This window comes from Peromyscus californicus, unplaced genomic scaffold (genome assembly GCF_007827085.1).
Source record: "Peromyscus californicus insignis strain IS unplaced genomic scaffold, ASM782708v3 Scaffold_7__1_contigs__length_154581171, whole genome shotgun sequence".
Taxonomy (NCBI): Eukaryota; Metazoa; Chordata; class Mammalia; order Rodentia; family Cricetidae; genus Peromyscus; species Peromyscus californicus.
This window is the reverse complement of record NW_026294595.1, coordinates 1,624,337-1,641,472: the sequence shown is the minus strand read 5'-3', so window position 1 is coordinate 1,641,472 and position 17,136 is coordinate 1,624,337. Positions and strand designations below refer to the sequence as shown.

The following is a 17,136-nucleotide window of genomic DNA, read 5'->3' as shown; positions in this document are numbered from 1 at the left end:
CTGATTCCAGTGGTCCTCCATTTAGGAAACACCTTTGAGCAGAAGATTGGATAAGCACTGGTTTGGGAGTCAAAGTCAGAGCTGAAGAATATGCAACTCTTGCCCTGGAGAAGCTCAGAGTGTGTGTGTGTATGTGTGTGTGTATGCGTGTGTGTGTGTGTGTGTGTGTGTGTGTGTGTGTGTGTGTGTGTCCATGTCCACATGCACACTTCCATAAACATGTGCCTGTGAGTGAGAATGGGATATCCAGAAGAATTTTAACAGTGCAGGTTCACACAGGGGCCTGGGGCATGGGAGGGAAAGTGTGTGGTCCTGGGAGAACATCAGGGTGTCGGAGGATTGAGACTGGCAGTTGCTCAAGAGGTGAGGGGTGACAGAAAGCCACATGTCCCCTAATTTAGGATGCAACTGTGGCTCTCCTGGATACTTTTAGATATGGTGTTACAAGGAGGTGGTAGAGAAGCCTTGGAGCCTCAGAGGTGGTGGGCTGGGATGCCACCTTGGGGAAGTCCACTTGTACACCAGGCGTCTGTCCAAATGAGTGACTCCATCCTTGGGGTAGCTCTGGGCTGTGTAAGAGGGAAAAGGCTTGGCTGTTGTGATCCAGCACCAAGAATGTGAGGCATGTTGATAGTGCTACAGCAGCTTGTCTTCTGCCAGTGAAGGGGAGGAACCAGACAAGAGGAAGTGCTGAGTGTTCTGAGATGTGGACTTTGGGCACGGTCCTCAGCAAATGCTTCTGGCAATGGCTTTTGATCTCTTTTCGTCTTCTGGGGCCTTGGTGCAGGGGCCACGGAGTACACTTGAGACAAATGCAGTCACACATGGCTGCCCTCGGCAGTGTGGGCTCCACTTAGTGCAGACTGTCGATCCAGCCAGTGCACCTGCAGCTTGCCCCATTTGGAGAATTCCCAGTGCTGCTGGCTGCCCAGGGGCTGGGGGTGCAGCTCTGGCAGGAGGAAAGGCAGTGTGGCTTCTGTGTGTTGAGTCATGCAGGACAGACATCTTCCTACAGCACTGACAGGTGCACTGGCTTGGACATCAGGAGGTAGAGCTGAAGCCCATCTCTGCCACTAACTAGCTGCGTCACCAAGGGCAGGGCCAGATCCTTCAACTTTGAGCTATTTCTGTAGGACAAAGCTCATGTCCCCCATCTCCCAACTTCTCATGAGGGTGCAATGAAATGTCACACGTAAAGTGCCTTGCACACGATTCTCAGTGAATTGTAGTGTTGGATTCATTTCTTACAGTGAACCAGAATGAGAGAAAGCTCAGTGAGCAGGGGTATTACCCTGGCATTTTTCATATGAATGAAACCTTGGGAACACACTCTAAAGGTATATTGGGACAGATTTAAGAAGCCCCCCCCCCACACACACACACTGTAGTCACAAATGATAGAAGTTATCAAGACATAAGTGACAAGTCCATACAGTTGGATATCACAGACCGAGAAATTCCAAAAATATAACTAGGCAAAGCCTGGAGGGGACTCTACACAAATATATTTGGTTTTTTGAGACAGGGTTTCTCTGTGTAGCCCTGGGTGCCCTGGAACTTGCTCTGTAGACCAGGCTGGCCTGGAACTTGGAGATATACCTGCCTCTGCCTCCTAAGTGCTAAGATTAAAGGTCTGTGCCACCAATACCCAACTACCACAAATACTTATGTGTAGTTGAATCAAAGTAGTGTGAGTCATAGTGAACTTGGTCTCTAAGCTGTCTCTAAGGCTATTGCATTATTCTGACAAAATTTCTTACAAAGACAGATTTCATGTATCTGGTGGGAGTGGTGGCTAAATCTGGGCTCTTATTTAGCACAAGGGAACTTAAATGATAGGTTACTGCCAGCAGAATCTGTATGTAGAGACAAGCTAGACAGTCCAGAGAGCTCGGAGGGCAGGTGACCAGGACAGAGCCCCTCATGTCTACCACCATCTGCAAGTTCCTATCCTTAGGACCCAGAAGGTGGCCCTACTGCTGTACCATGAAGAGGAACCAGGGGCATACACAGGTGACATCCCTCTATACTCAGCCACTCAGTGAGGGCTGCTGCCCTGGTCCCACTGCAGCCTCCTCATGGGGAACCTGAGGGGCACCTGGAGGTCACTGTGCCCACTGGGCTCTTGGCTCAGTCTCAGGGTGGGGTCCTGTGGGGGTGTGTGATGCTGATCACAATACTCCCAGAGCTGTCCATGGACTTTGGCTGAGAAGCAAGTTGGATGGGGAATTCCCCAACACCTGGCAAGCTGGGTGGGAATACCTTGGGGCTTGACAATCAGGCATGCTCTGGCTGGAAACTGAGGCCACCTCTAACAAGGGGAGGTGTGACCCCTTTTGCACTCACTACAGAGATTGAGGAGCTGCTGAGGCACAATCAGGTTTTGAATAACAAGGCTGGATAGTGGGGAAGCTTCTGTCATGAGCCTGGAGGTCCTACCAGTCATGGCCCTCGGACTTGGGCTTCACTATAAAGCTGCAGCCTGAGCCTCACTTCTCCATTAAGAACCTGGAACAGCACTACCTACCCACTATGGTCCTAAAGGGTGTGGTATTCAGTTAATGGTGCTTCTTTCTCCTTCCCCAAGTGGAAATGCTCAGACTCCTGTGAGGATGGTTCTGTGACAGCAGATCTGAGGAGACCCATTTCCCAACTCCAGGTTCTAAGGAACCTGGGAAGAGGGCTGGCAAGCTGGGCAAGTTGTTTTGGGACACAAAACTGTGTCTTTGGGCAAAGCCAGATTACAAAGGGCCCACATAGGTCCTATGCTAAGGAGGGCAGCAGTGTGCAATGGTGAGGATAAGGAGGCAGAACTTAACTGGCCCTGCTACCTTCCAACTGTGGGCTCCTGCCCAAGGGGAAAGTGCTAGCACACAGGATAGATCTGGGGCCCCAGGTGAATGTCTTGCTGACTAGCATCTAAAGGAGGCCTCTCCTGCTTTGAATAATAGGAGGAGCTAATGCTTCTTAGAAAAAACAATGGAGGAGGAGCTAATGCTTCTTAGAGAGAAAGAGCAGCTAATTACATTGTTTTTCATTTTTTGAGTGTGTCTGTGTAGAGTCTGTGTGCATGTATATGTGTAGGTGTGCACACATGTGTGGAAGCCAGAAGCTGCATTGGACGTCTTCCCCTATTGCTCTCTACCTTATTGTCTTGAGATGGTCTCTCACTGAACCCACAGCTCACTGTTGGCTAGACTGGTTGACCAGTGTGCTGTCCTCATAGTGCTACAGTTACAGACGTGCTCTACCACATCCAGCTTTTACATGGGTGCTGGGGATCCAAACTCAGTCCTAATAGTGACTGAGTCATCTATCTCCCCAGCCCTTAACCTCATGCTAATCAGTGACTGGTGACTGGGAAACATAGACTGTTTGCCTTAACATCTCCTGAAGTGCTTATCCAAATGCCAAGAAATGGCCTTAAGGGGCTAGGAAACCTTAATTCACGAAGGAAATTTCATTTTGGGTAAATGTAAGTCAATAGATGAGTCACCATGGGAACTCCCTCTGAAGGCCGCTTAGCATGTGCCTAGTAGGTTTTCAAAGATGTCTGATGAAAGAACGGACATGAATGAACAGATGGAGCAATGGACAGAGACATGTCAGCAGGAAAGGAAGAAATGGACTTCAGCCGAGAGCTGCCGGCTGCTGCTGCTGGATCTTGGATCTCAGAGTGCTCAGTTCTTAAGCGGCTCCATCATGCTAAACAGAGGTAACTACTGAATGTGCTGCTGATCTGAGGGCCAGGCAGGCAGGAAGAGGGGTCACTCTGCAGTGAGGGCCAGGCAGGCAGGAAGAGGGGTCACTCTGCAGTGAGGGCCAGGCAGGCAGGAAGAGGGGTCACCCTCTAGTGAGGGCCGAGCAGACAGGAAGAGGAGTCACCCCTGAACTGAGGGCCAGGCAGGCAGGAAGAGGGGTCACCCTGCAGTAAGGGCCAGGCAGGCAGGAAGAGGGGTCACCCTGCAGTAAGGGCTAGGCAGGCAGGAAGAGGGGTCATCCTGCAGTGAGGGCCAGGCAGGCAGGAAGAAGGAGTCACCCTTTCCCCACAACCGAAGGTCTCCAGGATCCCAGTGCACTTACATCCCAGCAGAGACCAAGAACCAGGATTCAAAAAAAGTCAGAATGGACGACAGGTCCTGAGTCCACGTGTGCCACTGGGACCACCCTCAACAAAGACCCACTGGACGCTGGCTCCTGCCTGCTGGCTCCTCTTCCCAACTCTCCCAATACAAAGCCGACAGACTGGTGGCGCTGTTTTCCTTCCCTTCGAGAACAATATTTTATGAGGAATCTGTTTTATTAAAATATTTTCCGCTGGATGCTTCCTGTGTTTCAAGAAGTTGGTCTTGCCAGCTGGAGCTGGTGATAGTTGAGAGAAACACATCCAAGTGCTGTTGTGACATGGCATTTGGAAGTGGAGGAGCATGGCAGGGGTAGGGGGATGGCAGCATGGAAGAGATGCAGGAAAATACCCGGGTGGCACCAGAAATGTCACTGGCATGATGGGAGCCCAGCCTCCCCTCTTCCTCATTAAGACAATGTGAAAAGAAACCCTAGGAATGACGTCTTAGGCTCTCCCTGCTACCTCCTGGCCAGCTTGAGCTGTGCTGAGGGCTGCTCATGGATCAGTCTTTTAATTCCTGTCACTGTTGTTTGCCAGCCCCTGAACCAGTCCCCACACTCTTGTCCAGTTCATCTCAACCTGATGCTTTCTGGAAAGAAATCTAAGGCAGGCACATTACATGAAAATACTGGGTGATACCAACAAGGCTAAGGCAATTACCAGAAGAACCACCTTCTCAACACAATCGGCTCTCTGCACACACTAAAACAGGAACAGCATAAATAAATGTGCTTGGCAAGTCCAATCTCTAATCAGGACACAAAGTGGGGAATGTGTTTCTGTAGGATATGGACTGCTGCTGGTCTGATGAGAGAGAGAGAGAGAGAGAGAGAGAGAGAGAGAGAGAGAGAGAGAGAGAGGGAGAATATGACTGAATGAATGTGTGTGTGCGGTGCAAGGACATCCTGAGTTTATAACTCAATATCTACAGGTCCATGGCCTCTATCCCAAGACACTGTGTAAAAGGCTGATCAGCTACAAGAGGTGGCTAATTCCATCCTCCTCAAGAGAAATCTTTAGGGCAAGGGGAAAACCAGAGCCACGCAGCATTCTCACCACAAGGGGGCAGTCATAATCCATGGCAAGGGAGATGTCCCTCAGTATTCCGACCATGCCAATGTGCAGAACCCAAGTTAAACCTGCCCCAACTTCAGGTGTCCCCTCTTCAAAATCTCACATATTCAAGCATCTCCAGAAACACATATATGCATACTCCTCTCTCTCTATCCCCCCCCGCTCTTTCCCACTCTTGTGTTCTCTGGGTAAAGACCATTCAAGCTGGTTCTATAATAAAGCAGAGGATCATGGGAGAACTGAAGTGCACCTAGGCTAGACCACAGCCTGACATTTTGGAATCTTTTCTCTATTTTGGCACCAGTTCTTTGTAAAGTGGGGCACACAAAGGACAGTGTTTTGTTTTTTTTTTTTTCCTCAGCCCTCAAACAACCCTAGGCCAAGATGGATTCCTGAACATTCTAAAGATACCCCAGGAAGCTGTTGAATAGTTGCCCAGGTGTCTGGACAGAGCCCAAGGACTATGTACACTGGGACAGGAGAAACAGCATTGCCTTCTCCAGCTTTTGACCCTGCAGGTTCAGTCACCCCATCGACCCAACAGCCGCAGGATGTGACCAAAGCTGGTACTAGGCTGGGTCCTGGGGTGCCGTGGGGAGCTGCAGGTCAGAGGGGACATTGAAGCCAAGTCCTGGTAGCACAGGTGCTATAGCCCAGGAGAGACCAAGGGTAAGGATGTCTTGTGTATAACAAACTCAAACGATGGAGACTTCGAACCCCACTAAAATGACGGTGGCCTTGCTAAGCAGGCAACTTCTTTGGCAAGGTAGCTTATTCTAACCTGTGGACTCTACATCTTCAGTATGAGAGGCCTGGACCTTTGGAGTGTGACTGAGTGCCCTTTGGGCCTCACCAATCAAACACAGTCCAGGCTCTCTGTTGTGGGGGCCTCTTGATAATGTGACAACAGAGGCTCAGACTCTGACACCAAGGACCAAGCCCTGTCCCTTGTTTGGTCTCCTTGTGAAACACCTGCTCAGGGTTTCAAGGAGCCTCTAAGAGGAGGCTGGGACTGCATGCCTGGTCACCACTGGTTTCTTGGGGACAGAAAGGAGGTGGCAACAGTACTCACTGCTCAGGGCTTGAGACAGATGTCCTCCGGCCTTCCACAGTGATGTTGCTCTTCGGTCTCTTGACAACATGCGGACGAGGCGGTCGTACCTAAGGATGAGCGTGGGGAAATCCCCAAGAAGGAGTGATTTGGAAAGGCTCCACAAGTCCATTGTGAACATCTGGGTAGACAGCCCCAGAAGGCTTGGTTAGAGGTTCTACCGGTCTGGGCTTTCAGAGTCCTGCTTATCACTGAAACACCACCATTTAACAGACAGCATATGGATCTGTTACCTGGAATTTAACGTGAAAGGCTTTCCTCACCCACAGACCCACTGGCTTCTCAGAGGGCTGAACTACATGGGAGGTGGACCCCACAAAGCCCTTATAAGTGTGTGGAACAAAGAGGTCCCACCCAGGCCTGTTTGGGGGTGAACATATTCAATATAATTTTGCAGCCAAATTATAGGATACTTATTTTCTTCTCTAAAGAGAAGGGGAAGCAAGTGACAGCTCCAGAGAGTGCCCAGCTAAACCAACCTGCTTCCCAGGGCACCCCATGTCTGTCTTCCAGCAGGGCTCAACTGGATGCTTTACAAAGCACAGCTTAGGGTGTCAGTGGTGCAGGAGGGCAGCAGATACTGTAGATGGGTTATTCTGAGCTGCCACCTCTGAAAACCAAGATGAAGCCTCAGAAGGGACATGCCTCCTTCTATGACCCATTAGAGCCTGTGATGGGTGTTAGGCCATGAATTTCTAGGTACTCTTAGGATGCTTCTCATTTGGTCCAATCATCATTATGTAGCTTTATGTGTGGTACTCTGACCACTTCCTCTAATGTCAAAAGGTTTGGGAAGAGCGGTGAGAATGCCCCTCTGTGGCTCTTATTGCTCATGAAGACAAGCCAACATTGCAGCAGGCACAGGGGGTTTGCATTCCCTGCAACTGCAATGATACAGCAGCTGAGCTCTGCTGACAGATGGGAAGGAGAGTGCACACACTCCATTACCTACTGCCCTTTCCCCACCCTCCGCAACTGGTGGGTAACAGCACAATGGTGAGGAACAAGATTACAGAAGGTGGCTGCATACAAGACCAGTCTTGACAGAGTTTCAAGGAGCCCTCAGGTCTGCACATGTCTGACCAAACCAAAGATTTTCCTGTGGAGCGGCCAGTCTGAGCTCAGCCTCATTTGGCAAATCAGAGATGTGGTAAAGGCCAAGAACATTCCACAAAACATGCCGTCTTCTTCCATAGGGCTATTGTTAAGACTCAACCACAGGGTGTGGGGAACAGCTGGTGTGGACATGGTAAAGAGCAGGGGGCTCCAGAAATGCTTGTCTGCTTCTTTGTGATCTAAATGCCCCCTATTATCAATAGCAAAAGGAAGAAGGGAGGGAGGTGCAGGTACGAAGATAGACTGCAGATTGTCTTAATCCTTTCAGGCATCCTGTGAGGTGCCTGGTACATAGTGGAGCCTCAGAAAGATTTGTAGACAGGCCAACATTACTGTCTGGAATCTAACAGTGGTAAATACTATTGTGGTTGTCATTGCTATTAGAATGGTGCCTGCTACCCAACAGACATTTGGTCAACATTTGCTGAATAAATGGATGGCTATATCTGCCTCTATTCTCACATGGAGCTGGTTTTCCCAGCAAGGCCCCTTGGATCCCTGAGACTATGCCTGCAAAGGAGGAGAGTGCAGCTGGGTGGAAGAGGTCTTTTGCCTTTGCCAGGGACCTGGGGATTGCACTCAGAAAGGTCAGACATTATGGCCTGTGGGCTTGTCCTGCACAGGGCTGCTCCTTGCTACAATGAAGACAGGTTAAGAATGTGAACTTGCTACTGAAATGGAGGGATTAAGTTTGTGGCAACTTCAACTGAACTTGCAACGTGGTGAAACATGGGGAAAAAGAACAACAGAGCTAATTAGACGAGCTGAGCTGTCAGAGTGCTGCTGAATGGCTCAGCGCCAACAAACAAAAGGAATGGGTTGGCAATCAGCAGGATCGATGGAGGAGACTGCTTCATTAGGGATGATAAAACAGACAGAGGAGGGAGAGGAGCGGGGGGGTGGGGGGTGGTGTGGGGGTGGGTGAGAGAGGGTGGGAAAGACACAACAGACCAGAGACAGTCACCCCCATGGTTACAGACCCACCCAGAGTCACACAAACCTCACTGGTGTAGGATTATCATTACAGACAAACACTCAAATGCACCAGGGCCAGGAGACTATAGTGTGTATAGTCTCACAAACAGATATCCACAAAGGCATGCACAAGAGGTGAACACACACACACACACACACACACACACACACACACACACACACACACACACACACACACCATACCACACCACACCATGCAGTGGCAGGCCACGACCAGGCCTAGATACACACAGGTAATGGTTTAATCAAGGCTGAATCAAAAGACAATGCAGATAACCCCAATGTGTTTTAACAGTACCATCCCTCTTTTGGGGGTACTTAGGAAGGGTGATGGCTGGGTGGAGGGAAAAAGCGCTCTCATACACAACAGGGGCTGGCTCACCATTGCTAGGATCTCAACAGTGCCAGGGGAGAGAATGCTAAACAGGGCTTTCCAGCTCTGTTCAGGGGACTGGAGGGGAAAGTTGGGAAGCCAGCCAATTCCCCACCGGATTCAAAACCTGAGAAATCTAAGTCGGCAGGGTTAAGTGTGTATTGAATACAAAAGCACCAAGTACATTTGATTTTAATGGTGAGCAAGAAATAATAAATAAAGAGCTTATAAAGTGCTTCACATGTGGGTCCACAGCAGCCTGCCTCTCCCTGGTGGCTTCAGCCACTGTCCTTCATCTAGGAAACACTAGCATGATTTTCTTTTGCTCTTTCCTTCCCCTTATTAAGAAGACACCTCAGATCCTCTGGTCACAGCTGAGCTCCAGCCACAGCCGCCGAGTTCCAGGATCCCTGTTGTTAAGGCTGAGCGCCTACCACTGCATGGCCTCGCCACACTGGCCAGCAGCTTAGCCAGATGTCTACAGCCAGGTAACCTAGCAAATCCTGACATGGAATCATGTCAGGCTGTCATTTTTGTGGCCCTTAGGAGTTCTATGCCCCAGGTCTTTCTAGTTCCTTCCCACCAAGTGTGGACTGGTGTCCACTGGACAGGCTGACATGAATGAACAACAGTCTTTGTGGCCTGGGGATGCTGGGCCCCAGGCAACATCTTCTAGCCTCCTAAACCGTCTCTCAGTGGCTCTGTTTGCAGAGGAGTGGGAACCATAAGAACATGACCAGTCAATCACCTCTTGCCCTGCCTAGGGGCAGAGGCAGCTGCTACCCAGTCTTCTTTTGGGGTAACATTTGCTTGCTCAAGTTCTCAGATGCCTGGACACCCCACAATCTACCCAAGTCCCCACACTGGTAGGACCAGGGTCCACTAGAGCTGTCTCTAATACTTGAGTTTTTCTCAGAGAGCTACCATGCCTTGACCCTCTTTGACCCGTTGGCTGTCCGGAGCCCAGGCCTCTAAGGCTGCCCCCACCCCCCGCCCCGAACTCTCCATCTGTGGCTGCTAAAAGCTGTCTGTTGAGAACTAGAGAAGGAGGTCTGGTCTCAAAGGCCAGCACAGTCTCTTACTATCTCTGTGGTCTTGGCTACAAACTAGGGAAATGACATCTGCCTTCTGTGGGCTGGAGCAAGGGCAGATGAGACAATATGGAGCACCCAGCTCAGTCCTATGCACTATCAAAGGTATTTACAGTTCCTGCCTCTTATCCCTGCCATGACAGAACTTTGCCCTAGAGACCTCACAGGAAACCCATCTGGCCAGCGCTCAGTTTTGTTTTTTTCCCAGCTGAAGTCTCTGCCCCAGGACTGCTGAGCTCATCTCATTTCCACAGAGACAGAGGCCCAGGGAACCGGGGACACCAGGACTGTTGAGTTCTACAATCTGGTAATCCTTGGTAAGGGTTAAGCTACTAAACATCTTCTCTAAAATGGGTGACCACAATGCTTAGCATACAGAGTATTGTGATGCTCAGCCGGGATGAGGTCCCCAAAATGGTTTGGTGGCTTTAAAATCCTAAGCAAACAATGGCTTTTAATAAAATGTTAGGAAGAGCAAAAGCAGCTACTGTGTGCCCGGTTCTGTTCTGGATGCCCTCCAAAAATCCTCTGTGTTCATTTCTACAGAAGACCACTATGAATGAGGGCCTGGTATAAAAGAGGAGGGCAGGCTGGAGAGCTTTGGTCCTTGCCCAAATATACATCCTCAGCATTTGGGCCCAGTTCTGATAATCCCAAATCCATATTGCTAAGGTTTGTACTGAAACATTTTCTGTACTATACATGATTTGACCCGGGTATACTTCTGGGTCAAATCTGGGTCCCCCAGAGCATGCCATTTTGATGTTTTTCCCTTCCTTCTGATGATGGGGGTAGAAAATTCCAGGCCTTGGCAGCTGTGCCGACTGGGATGTGGGCGAATCACATTTTCATAGGGTCACAGAATGGGTCCATCACCTCACATGGCCGGAATGGTAGATTCCCAACTTACATCTCTCTTCTCTACCTCAAACCTCTAACTTCTGCACTCAGTGGGGAAGAAAGAAACAGAAGCACAGGATGTTGACATCCACCTAGGCAGTAGCTACCCAGTGGATGCTGGGTGAGTACACCATGGATTCCAACAGACACCTGGTTTAGCCTTGTCCCTGCAAAGGATGGTCTTTGTGCCTTCATCAGATGGATCTGGAGGGATGTACCAGGAAAGGCTGGTACACTAGTTTTTCAGGAGCTCTGACTATAGCTGACCCTATGCTTGGGCATGGTGACCTTGGACAATAGACTGGAGACCTTTCCCTTGGGAAGTGGCCCCATCAAACCATCCTAGCAGGTTTCTCACACTGAGAAAGTTACATCCCAGGAGGGGAAGGTCTGTGTACACGGGAAAAGCAGCACGAGGATGCTCAGCACTGATGCTGCAAGTCAAACTAAGGCTCTGTCCTGTCAGTCAAGCACTCTGTCCCTGGCACATCTCCAGCCCTTGGCATTTCTCTTTAAAATGTGGGCCTTTCTCCATGTCCTACTCTGTTCACAGTGGTTGACTGGTTAGGACTGTACATTGCTGTTCTACAAACCCTTCCTTAATACTCTTTGTGGGCAGGTATCTCTTTTTGTGAAGCCTAGCAGGGGACAGCACCTGTCTCTATCTATCTGGGCACTATGTTTTCAGCCCTTGGGAAGGTACAGCAAATGTTTCCCAACCAAGACCTGGGGGGAATAAGACCCCTGCCGTCAGACTGTGGCTTCCTCTGTGAGGAAGAGGCATTTGCAGTGAGCCATTAGAGCTCAGTGGCTAGAAATACGGCTCTCTCTGGGAGATTCACTTAAATGATGTGAAGCTGCACACAGCAGCCTGGCTACCCATGGCTACGGCCTGCAAGTCACGGAACTGATTCAGAAAAAGGAGAGAGAAGCCCAGAAAAATGCAAGTTCTGGCTCACGCCACGCAGCGAGGGAAGCTGAAAACCCATTTCCCAGTTTCCTTGTGCCAGGCAGGAGAGTCCACACTCTAGGTTTAGTGAGGCCAGGGGAGAGGGACAGGCAGTGTTAGATGGGGAGGGCACACCACCGGCTACTCACGGGCCTTGAACGTTGGATCTTGGAAGGCGGCAGCCGAGTGGGATGGAGTCTTTGTAGCTGCATTAAAGTGGAAACTTAAAACATCAGTTCACATTGAGATAGCTCCATGCAGCTCTACACATGGCCTGGGAAAAAGCCTCAAGGTACCCATGTTAGAGCCTGAAGCCAACCGGGTACTCTTCTGCTCCTGACCCACACTGTCTCAGGCTTCCCTCTGCAGACCTTTTAGTTCTGGCCTCCTCTCTGGCCTGGATCGTCACAATTGTCTCTCAGTAGAATCCCTGCTCTGCTCTTCGTTTTCTACTCAGGTCAAGGGGGACTTTATAAACTGCAGTATGGCATCACACACCACACCACACACACTTTAAAAATCGTCAGTGGCTGCTCCTGTCCTAAGCTGGCATGTCTACATTTTGCTAGTAGCACCATGTAGATCTTTCCCAAAGTTTACTCATGCCCAATCTGGGAAAACTCCCAAGTGGCACTGAACTCTTATTCACTTCCTATCTGCCTCTCAAAGAACAGTGACTGCCCCAATTCTGATCATCCTGGCAAATGTGGTCTTGTCCTTCAAGGTCCTGAGCAGGTCAAATGCTGTCTCCAGGGCTGTTCGTGCTCAGGGCCTCTGCTGACATGTGATTGGCTTATGGTGGAGTATCTGTCCCATTACCCTCATGCTCTCATTTGAAACAGTCTATTCCTTTGCTGTGCCTGCAGTAGGTTGAATGGGACTTGGGGAGGGAGGAACCTGCTTACTAAATGTCTGGTGAACAAATACACTCTGAAGAACATGCTTGGCTTTTGCAGTTATGATGTGGATCAATAGAGGGCCAACTTTTCAGCTTTCCTCATGAAACTTTATCTCTAAAGCCAGACTTTGTCCTCTCAACAGCCCGACGACATATCTTGAACACGAGTAGGAAGAGGGGCGGGCAGAGCAAGGGCCAGAAAAGATCTGTACAAGTTCAAGACTGCAGACTCCCAGGAAGCCGTGCAGGCTTCTAGTTGGCTCTCACCCATTCAGTCACTTAGTTCACAAAGATACACCAACATTTGATAATGGCTATGCCAGCAATGGCCAGCACAGAAGCCAATGTCCATATGTGTTGGGTCCAAATTAAGATGTGCTCCAAGTGTGAATACACACTAGATTTCAGTGACTTAGGAAAGAATGTAAAACATCTCATTACTAATCTTTATACTGATTTCATGTTAAAATGGTAATATTTTTAGAACGTTGGGTACAATATGTTATTAAAATCAACCCCACTTGTTCCTTTTACTTTTTACATGCTTTACTCAGAATTCCCCATGTGATTCAAATGTGTGGCTCACATTACATTTTTTCCTCAGCAAGTGCTGACTTGGGCCTCACTTGGCGTGGTCTCTGAACAGGACCCCTAGAAGGCAGAGCCTATGTCACAGGCATCCCTGGAGCCTAAGGGCCTGAGGGTCTTGGTGGAGGCAGCACTCAAGAGAGCAGGTATGAGTGGAAATGAACTGTGGCTTCCCAGATCCTCTATCATTAGCGGGGCACGAAGGCTAAGCTGCCTGGTAGTTGGGTAGTTGGCTGCTCATTGGAAGTTGGGGATGTTGCCTAGAGAGATGGACAAGGCTACTATGCTTCTTCCTCTTCATGCCTACAGGGAGGATGTAGGGTAGAATGGGACAGAGTGCCTAAGTCACCCCTGAGGAAGAAGAGGATGGGGAGGGTGCACGCCCCCCTCAGGCCACATCCCCTGCTTCTTTCATGCTTGGAGTTCTACTGCTGCATAACCATCTTGTCTTGTCCCACTGTCCTCACTGCATGTCATCTTTGGCCTACATTATTTCCATCCTTGTTGGTAGCAGAGTGCTCGTCAGGTGGCCTCTGGGATAAACCCCAGCTGCCCACTTTTCTACAGGTTACTCCATGCTATGACATAACCAGTCCAAATTTCCCTGTTCCCATATAAGCACCATGGGCAACAGCATCTCCCTACAGGGTTTAGTGAGAAATTGTATCCCTGCCTGTGGGTACCAGCAGCTGCCACCAGCAGCAGGTTTCCTCACTTTCAGTCTCTCTGTCTCCCAACCCATCTTCTGCACCTAAAGAAATAAAAAGTAAAAAGCACACCCAATCGTGCCACTTGCAGCTTACATCATCTCAGTGGAAGGGATCTCTCAAACTGGCCCCGGGAGATGTGCTGCCTAAAGCGGAGCTGGGTGCTCCAGCTGTGAGTCTGGGGATGCTGTGGACTGTCCGGGTCCTTCCAGAGACTCGCCATCTTTGTCAGCACACTCAACACCACCAAACAAACTCAAACTATGAGTGTCTTTAACAAAATTGTATCCTAAATTCTTTAGAACAGACTTTCCTTCCTTGCAACACTCTCAGATATCCTGGGAAGTGTCAGGCTGTAGTGTTTCATTTGCCCCTACATCCAACACACAAGCCTTTACCACCAGCGTATTCCTCACTGTCATAAGACTGGGCACTTCATGGGTGCTCAGTGAGTGATATTGGCTTAAGGTTCCTACCACATGTAGCCCAGGTTGACCTTAAATTTGCTCTATAGTTGAGGATGAACATGTACTTGTCTGGTCCTCCTCCTGTCTCTAGAGCCTCTACACCTGGTTTTGTGCAGTGCCGAGGACTGGGCTCCCCATCCAGTGACAAGGGTATTAGTTCTGCAGGTTCCTGTAAATACCTTATTTTGCTGTGACTGTCATGAACCTGTGTTGGTTCTTTTACAACTGAACTTATAAAGGAGCAAGGCAGCAGCTTGGTGGCCACACTTAGCCCAGAAGCTGGCAGGACTAAAGCCAAGAAGGGATCATGTGAGTACAGATGTCCTGACATGACCAGATAGGTAAAAACAAAGCCCAACATAAACAACCAAGAATAGGATCCCTACTGCCTCTCTGACATCAGAAGTTCTCCCTGCAGGCAACCATCGTTGAGAACAGAGATCCAGGTGAGTTTGCACATGAGAGGCAGTTGTACACACTAATCTAAAGCACATAGCTGTGGGAACACGGGCCAGGGCCACCTTTCCAGGGTGGCTGCTAGGAGGAGAACAGAACGCTCTCAGAGGTGTGCATTTAAGTCCCCTGGGAGAGGGAGAAGGAAGAGGGTGGCAGCACCAATTATCAGGGCACTCTGTCAGAAGTGTGTGAGGCCCTGGGGACCTGTGCAGAAGCAGACAGGCACCTGGAAGAGTGACAGGACTGATCACAGTGCTGAGCAGTCTTCCTTTGGTTTTGAATACTAGAATGTTTGATTTGTGGGTGCCTCCTGACCTCCCACAGAGGTCAGACTCCACCCAGGTTAGCTTGGTGACTTTGGTGAACCTTGGGCTTCAGTGCCCTCATCTATGAGCACCGTCAAGATAGGGCAGGAGGAAGCTTCTACTCCTGGGGGACAAAGTGGCAGGGATGCTGGGCTATGGTGGCTGTAGTTGCCCAAATAAACCAGGACAGATGCCCTGGGGACAGAGATGGGCATGTGGGAGGGGGGTGAGAATAGCCTGCAGTTCAGGTGGAAAGAGGGGATGAAGTAAACCAGGAAAAGACAAATGCAGGAAAACACACTGTTTTCCAGAGGAAAGCCTCAGTGGGAATAGAACCCTTGGATTGAGGTTAGAAGAGCTGTGGCTCAAAGAGCCTAGAGAGCTGGGCAGGATTAGTGACAGTCATCACCGTGAACTGGGGGCTCCCTGAACCTCCTGCTCCACTGACTGTGGCCCCCTGTCAGCTTAGGGTACAGAGCCACAACAGGGTCTGCTTACAAGGAACAGAAGTGAGAAGCAGAGACCCACTAAGTGCCCCCACTGGTATGGAACATGGTGCTGAGGCACAATGGACTCAGGCCTCTGAATTTCAAGTTCACATTCTCATGGTCCACAATTGCAGGTGAGAAAGATTGTACCACGGAGCAGAGCAGGGCTAGGCAGGGCAGAGCAATCACATCATATGTGCACCTTAGGACCCCAGTGATGGACATGCAGTTACACAGCCTTTGGGGGTCATTGGCTAAGAGTTCTATTAATGGTGAACTTGGCACTTCCTGAGTGGCAGGAAGGGTGGGGGCTGAAGGTCCTGAAGGTCAGTGCAGCACACCTGCCTTGCTGAAGGCCACATAGGGAAGGGCTCTTCTCCTGGATACTGATGGGACAGCTATGCGGGGCTAAGGCCTGGGGCCTCATGGAACAACAAGACAGTACGTTCTCTTCAGCAGTGTATACTCTAGTGAGGTCTGAGTTCCATCAGGTGTATGGGGGGAATGTCTTTGTGGGCTAAGCCTTTGGGTTGGGAGGGGAGGACTCTCACCTCACAGCTCTTCTGCTTCTGGGCAAGTTCAGAACTAGCTCTGTGCATAGGTGTGTGTTAGGTCTCAGCTAACCCCCCTGGAGCTGCGAACAACTCCTTTGTCAGAACACAGTTGTGGACACTCCTAGAGCACAGTTAGAACCAGGAGGACTCAGGATGGGGTCCTGAGGATGAGACAAGGCCACTCAATTGCATATTCGTGTCATAATCTCAGGTCTTTCAGAAAAAATCCTGGGGACACAAGGACCTTGGCTTTCCAAGATGTGTGCTTCAATCAGGTTTTGCTGAAGGACATTGTACTTCAGACATCTCTTTTATTTGTATGTTTTCCTTCAAAGAATTTCTACCTTGTTTCTACCTTTTGAGCCCCCTGGTTCTTAGTAAAGCAAGTTACAGGTTTAGTTCCAGTGTGGAGAGAGGAAACAGAAGTCCAGAGAGGTTACATTACTGATATGAGGCCACACAGCACAACAACTAAGGCAGGCACTCTCAGTCCACTGATTGATTCTTGTCCAACTGAGTTTCCCAGGTCATCCGGAACCCCCTTGTCCCATCTGTGTTAGGGATGTGTGCCTTAAGAGAAAACACGGACAAGAAGGTGACCAATATCTTTTCCTTTGTTTCCAAGAAAGGCAGGTGATTCATCAGAGAGTGGAGTCTACACTGTACCAGATGCAGGGATCCATGGGTGAACAGGACTAGAGTAGAGCAGTCAGTCACAAGGCAGGGGTGCCACAGTCAGTGTAAGGGCAGAGGGGGCATTCTTCTACCAGATGTGGGTGGTAGAGAGTTTGGGTGCATGGTACAGGGAGCCACAGTGCTCCAGGAGCAGTAGAGTGAGGTTGAATATATAGATGGGCAGCTTTGACTTGGAGGTGCTGGTGGAGTCAGAGACAAGGGGCCTTGAAAGCTGGACTAAGAAGGGTGGTTTTTCTTCTAA

The 17,136-nt window shown here is 49.8% G+C and overlaps 1 protein-coding gene across 11 annotated transcripts in view; it reads right to left on the bottom strand.

Moving 5' to 3' along the window:
* Positions 1 to 17,136, bottom strand: part of Dennd1a (DENN domain containing 1A) — a 503,183-nt gene that overhangs the window by 13,104 nt on the left and 472,943 nt on the right. For 7 of the 11 annotated variants that reach the window (XM_052724298.1, XM_052724294.1, XM_052724299.1 and 4 more), the window contains 2 exons: positions 11,886 to 11,942; positions 6,273 to 6,361 (listed from right to left, as the gene is read on the bottom strand). In XM_052724298.1, coding sequence (XP_052580258.1) covers positions 6,273 to 6,361; positions 11,886 to 11,942 — 146 coding nt within the window. The remainder of the gene's footprint in view (positions 1 to 6,272; positions 6,362 to 11,885; positions 11,943 to 17,136) is intronic. The other 4 variants (XM_052724297.1, XM_052724300.1, XM_052724302.1 and 1 more) reach the window with 1 other exon arrangement.